General features: G+C 57.0%; 1 protein-coding gene across 1 annotated transcript in view; it reads left to right on the forward strand.

Moving 5' to 3' along the window:
- Positions 1-6,000, forward strand: part of ppa1b (inorganic pyrophosphatase 1b) — a 50,511-nt gene that overhangs the window by 38,006 nt on the left and 6,505 nt on the right. The window contains exon 10 of the mRNA XM_070874923.1: positions 2,692-2,731. Coding sequence (XP_070731024.1) covers positions 2,692-2,731 — 40 coding nt within the window. The remainder of the gene's footprint in view (positions 1-2,691; positions 2,732-6,000) is intronic.

The following is a 6,000-nucleotide window of genomic DNA, read 5'->3' on the forward strand; positions in this document are numbered from 1 at the left end:
CTGGGCAAAGCAGATGACCGTTGTCTTAACAGTTGGTAGTGCTCTCGCCTCTGAGTCGGACAGTCTTGGGTTCAGCCCCACTCCAGAGACATGACCACATAATCTAGGCGGACACTCACAGTGCAGTACTGAGGGAGCGCTGCAGTGTCTGAGGGGCAATACTGAGGGAGTGCTGCACTGCACTGTTGGAGGAGCAGTACTAAGGAATCGATGCACTGCACTGTTGGAGGAGCAGTACTGGGAGAGTGCTGCACTGCAGAACTGAGGGAGTCCACTGCACTGGGAGCAGTACTGAGAGAGCACTGCACTGTCGGAGGGGCAGTACTGAGGGAGCACTGCACTATTGGAGGGGCAGTACTGAGGGAGCGCTGCACTGTCGGAGGGGCAGTACTGAGAGAGCACTGCACTGTCGGAGGGGCAGTACTGAGGGAGCACTGCACTATTGGAGGGGCAGTACTGAGGGAGCGCTGCACTGTCGGAGGGGCAGTACTGAGGGAGCACTGCACTGTCGGAGGGACAGTACTGAGGGAGCACTGCACTGTCGGAGGGGCAGTACTGAGGGAGCGCCGCACAGGCGGAGGGGCCGTACTGACAGCCATTAAACTGAGGCTTCTTCAGGTGGATATTAAAGATTCCAGCACGTTTAGATGAGATGGGGAGTTCGTCCAGTAAGGACTCTATTTCCATTCTCCCAGTTTCTCCCTCTCCGAACCTTCCACTTCACCAGCCTCCACATTCAATGGATCATGTGCCGCCATCCACCACCTCCAGCGTGACTTCACCATCAAACACATCTTCCACACCCCTCCCCTTTCAGCTCCCTCCACGACACCCTGGTCCACTGCTCAATCACCCCTTCCTCTTCCCACGGTACCTTCCCGTGCAAGCGCAGGAGATGCAACATCTGCCCTTTTACCTTCGACCTTCCCACCATCCAGGGTTCAAACACACTTTCCAGGTGAAATAGCGATTTACTTGTACTACGTTTAATTTAGTATACTGTATTCGCTGATCGCGATGCGACCTCTACATTGGAGAGACCAAACGAAGATTGGGTGATCGCTTTGCGGGACGCCTCCGTTCAGTCCGCAAGCGTGACCCCGAGCTTCTGGTCGCCTGTCACTTTAATTCTCCGCTTCACTCCCACTGGTGCTATAAGTAGTATCATGGCATCAGTAGGGAGTCAATTCTGCCATGTGAAGTGCTGCTCCTTGAGCTTATGTTGAGCTTCATTGGAACAGTGTCAGAGATCGAGGACAGAGAGGTCAGAGTGGGAGCGGAGAATTAAACTATGCAGTGACTCCTGCCAATGAACCGGAAGCTGGTTTCAATGACCGTAAGCTGCGCAGAAGCATTCTACGCATTGATCTGGCAATTTCGATGAGGTTTCTGTTCCCAATATTTCAGCCCCAGCCCCTCTTCGTTTTCCTGACATTTTAGCCCCGCCCCCTGTTCCCGACATTTTAGCCCCGCCCCCTGTTCCTGACATTTTAGCCCCGCCCCCTGTTCCTGACATTTGAGCCCCGCCCCCTGTTCCTGACATTTGAGCCCCGCCCCCTGTTCTCGACATTTGAGCCCCGCCCTCGACATTTGAGCCCCGCCCCCTGTTCCTGACATTTGAGCCCCGCCCCCGTTCCTGACATTTGAGCCCCGCCCCCTGTTCCCGACATTTTAGCCCCGCCCCCTGTTCCTGACATTTTAGCCCCGCTCTGTTTTCTCGGCATTTTGGATCATTTAACTTTCAATTTTTTAAAAACTGAGTCTCCAAAACTTTCTCCAGACCACATGTTGTCCATGTTATTTTATAAAGATTCATCCCAATTAAAGAGCAACAGAACCTATACAAAATAAGCACTTCTGACATGACTGACAGCCTCTTCATGGAGCAATGGCTTCACAACATAACTTCACCCAACAGTTTTTTTTCCAAATCTGAACCATCAAAAAAAATCACTGAGACTGCACATGTGCAACTACTTCAGGTTCGTTGGCAGCAGTCGTGTCCATTAAAATAATGTGAATGTTGCTCTAAGGAATCGGTCTCTGCCATCTAGAAACAGTGCCTTGGCATCAGTAGGGAGTCCCCATGTGTGTGGGAGCTGCAGTGTTCAGTGCTGATAAGGCGATGGAAGCAGATTCAATAATAACTTTCAAAAGGGAATCGGATAAATACTTGAAAAGTTAAAATTTGCCAGGCTATGGGGAAAGAGAAGGGGAGTGGAACTAATTGGCTAGCTCTTTCAAATAGCCAGCACAGCCACGATGGACCGAATGACGACCTTGTGTGTTGTATTATTCTATGAATTATCATAGGATCACATAGGATATATAGCACAGAAACACGCCATTTGGCCCAACCAGTCCATGCCGGTGTTTATGCTCCACTTGAACCTCCTCTAACTCTATCAGTATAACCCTCTATTCTCCTCTCCCCCAACCCTCGTGCTTATCTAGCTTCCCCTTAAATGCATCTATGCTATTCCCCTCAAATGCTCCGAGTTCCAGATTCTCAACACAATTCCGACTTCGTGGTGAAGATGTTGCTCATGTCAATGCTCCGTACTGTAACCCCGGTGAACTCTGACTCTCTAACCCTGGTGAATTCTGGTTCACACACTAACCCTGGTGAACTCTGACCCATACACTAACCCTGGTTCAGATTAAGCATTTCTAAACTTTCTCTTGTTACAGGTGCCAGTGTTTGCAGTGGGTGATTCAGTGCCAGTGAATGGTAAGAGTTTTCCAGACTTGTATTTATACCACCATGGGAAAGCGGGGACTCATCGCCATGTTATCACCAAGTGCTTACCAAATTCTGCTATTATAACAGATTTTGGTGCAGGCATGGTGAATCTGGTCATCACTCTGCATTACTTCTACTTTTCACAGTTCACTTCTGTTTGTTTAGTTCTTGCACCAAGACCGGATTAATTGTTTAATTCTGGCATCAGATGTGTCTCGGTCCTGTGTATCGGCAGATACCTCTTATCGATTGCAAATACTGCTGGTCAGTTAGATGCAGGAAGAGATGGCTGATCATCACTGACCTAAGTAGGTTTTAAGAAAACCGGTTTCACTTGCTGTAATGCAATCTCTGACCATCTGAGTGAGTGTGTTTCTTTCGTGCTCTCTCTCCTACTTCCTTCTCTCGCGCGCTCTCTCTCTCCTCCTTCCTTCTCTCGCACGCTCTCTCTCTCCTCCTTCCTTCTCTCGCGCGCTCTCTCTCTCTCTCTCCTCCTTCCTTCTCTCGCGCGCTCTCTCTCTCTCCTCCTTCCTTCTCTCGTGCGCTCTCTCTCTCTCTCTCTCCTCCTTCCTTCTCTCGCGCGCTCTCTCTCTCCTCCTTCCTTCTCTCGCGCGCTCTCTCTCTCTCTCCTCCTTCCTTCTCTCGCGCGCTCTCTCTCTCTCCTCCTTCCTTCTCTCGCGCGCTCTCTCTCTCTCCTCCTTCCTTCTCTCGCGCGCTCTCTCTCTCTCTCCTCCTTCCTTCTCGCGCGCTCTCTCTCTCTCCTCCTTCCTTCTCTCGCGCGCTCTCTCTCCTCCTTCCTTCTCTCGCGCGCTCTCTCTCCTCCTTCCTTCTCTCGCGCGCGTCTCTCTCCTCCTTCCTTCTCTCGCGCGCGCTCTCTCTCCTCCTTCCTTCTCTCGCGCGCGCTCTCTCTCCTCCTTCCTTCTCTCGCGCGCGCTCTCTCTCCTCCTTCCTTCTCTCGCGCGCGCTCTCTCTCCTCCTTCCTTCTCTCGCGCGCGCTCTCTCTCCTCCTTCCTTCTCTCGCGCGCGCTCTCTCTCCTCCTTCCTTCTCTCGCGCGCGCTCTCTCTCCTCCTTCCTTCTCTCGCGCGCGCTCTCTCTCCTCCTTCCTTCTCTCGCGCGCGCGCTCTCTCTCCTCCTTCCTTCTCTCGCGCGCGCTCTCTCTCCTCCTTCCTTCTCTCGCGCGCGCGCTCTCTCTCCTCCTTCCTTCTCTCGCGCGCGCTCTCTCTCCTCCTTCCTTCTCTCGCGCGCGCGCTCTCTCTCCTCCTTCCTTCTCTCGCGCGCGCGCTCTCTCTCCTCCTTCCTTCTCTCGCGCGCGCGCTCTCTCTCCTCCTTCCTTCTCTCGCGCGCGCGCTCTCTCTCCTCCTTCCTTCTCTCGCGCGCGCGCTCTCTCTCCTCCTTCCTTCTCTCGCGCGCGCGCTCTCTCTCCTCCTTCCTTCTCTCGCGCGCGCGCTCTCTCTCCTCCTTCCTTCTCTCGCGCGCGCGCTCTCTCTCCTCCTTCCTTCTCTCGCGCGCGCGCTCTCTCTCCTCCTTCCTTCTCTCGCGCGCGCGCTCTCTCTCCTCCTTCCTTCTCTCGCGCGCGCGCTCTCTCTCCTCCTTCCTTCTCTCGCGCGCGCGCTCTCTCTCCTCCTTCCTTCTCTCGCGCGCGCGCTCTCTCTCCTCCTTCCTTCTCTCGCGCGCGCGCTCTCTCTCCTCCTTCCTTCTCTCGCGCGCGCGCTCTCTCTCCTCCTTCCTTCTCTCGCGCGCGCGCTCTCTCTCCTCCTTCCTTCTCTCGCGCGCGCGCTCTCTCTCCTCCTTCCTTCTCTCGCGCGCGCGCGCTCTCTCTCCTCCTTCCTTCTCTCGCGCGCGCGCTCTCTCTCCTCCTTCCTTCTCTCGCGCGCGCGCTCTCTCTCCTCCTTCCTTCTCTCGCGCGCGCGCTCTCTCTCCTCCTTCCTTCTCTCGCGCGCGCGCTCTCTCTCCTCCTTCCTTCTCTCGCGCGCGCGCTCTCTCTCTCCTCCTTCCTTCTCTCGCGCGCGCGCTCTCTCTCCTCCTTCCTTCTCTCGCGCGCGCGCTCTCTCTCCTCCTTCCTTCTCTCGCGCGCGCGCTCTCTCTCCTCCTTCCTTCTCTCGCGCGCGCGCTCTCTCTCCTCCTTCCTTCTCTCGCGCGCGCGCTCTCTCTCCTCCTTCCCTTCTCTCGCGCGCGCGCTCTCTCTCCTCCTTCCTTCTCTCGCGCGCGCGCTCTCTCTCCTCCTTCCTTCTCTCGCGCGCGCGCTCTCTCTCCTCCTTCCTTCTCTCGCGCGCGCGCTCTCTCTCCTCCTTCCTTCTCTCGCGCGCGCGCTCTCTCTCCTCCTTCCTTCTCTCGCGCGCGCGCTCTCTCTCCTCCTTCCTTCTCTCGGCGCGCGCTCTCTCTCCTCCTTCCTTCTCTCGCGCGCGCTCTCTCTCTCCTCCTTCCTTCTCTCGCGCGCGCTCTCTCTCCTCCTTCCTTCTCTCGCGCGCGCTCTCTCTCCTCCTTCCTTCTCTCGCGCGCGCGCTCTCTCTCCTCCTTCCTTCTCTCGCGCGCTCTCTCTCCTCCTTCCTTCTCTCGCGCGCGCTCTCTCTCCTCCTTCCTTCTCCGCGCGCGCTCTCTCTCTCCTCCTTCCTTCTCTCGCGCGCCGCTCTCTCTCTCCTCCCTTCTTCTCTCGCGCGCGCCTCTCTCCTCCTCCTTCCTTCTCTCTCGCGCGCCGGCTCTCTCTCCTCCTTCCTTCCTTCTCGCCGCGCGCGGCTCTCTCTCCTCCTTCCTTCCTCTCGCGCGCGCGCTCTCTCTCCTCCTTCCTTCTCTCGCGCGCGCGCTCTCTCTCTCCTCCTTCCTTCTCTCGCGCGCGCGCTCTCTCTCCTCCTTCCTTCTCTCGCGCGCGCGCTCTCTCTCCTCCTTCCTTCTCTCGCGCGCGCGCTCTCTCTCCTCCTTCCTTCTCTCGCGCGCGCGCTCTCTCTCCTCCTTCCTTCTCTCGCGCGCGCGCTCTCTCTCCTCCTTCCTTCTCTCGCGCGCGCGCTCTCTCTCCTCCTTCCTTCTCTCGCGCGCGCGCTCTCTCTCCTCCTTCCTTCTCTCGCGCGCGCGCTCTCTCTCCTCCTTCCTCTCTCGCCGCGCGCTCTCTCCCTCCTTCCTTCTCTCGCGCGCGCGCTCTCTCTCCTCCTTCCTTCTCTCGCGCGCGCGCTCTCTCTCCTCCTTCCTTCTCTCGCGCGCGCGCTCTCTCTCCTCCTTCCTTCTCTCGCGGCGCGGCGCTCTCTCTCTCTCCTTCCTTCTCTCG

This window comes from Pristiophorus japonicus, chromosome 3 (genome assembly GCF_044704955.1).
Source record: "Pristiophorus japonicus isolate sPriJap1 chromosome 3, sPriJap1.hap1, whole genome shotgun sequence".
Taxonomy (NCBI): domain Eukaryota; kingdom Metazoa; phylum Chordata; class Chondrichthyes; family Pristiophoridae; genus Pristiophorus; species Pristiophorus japonicus.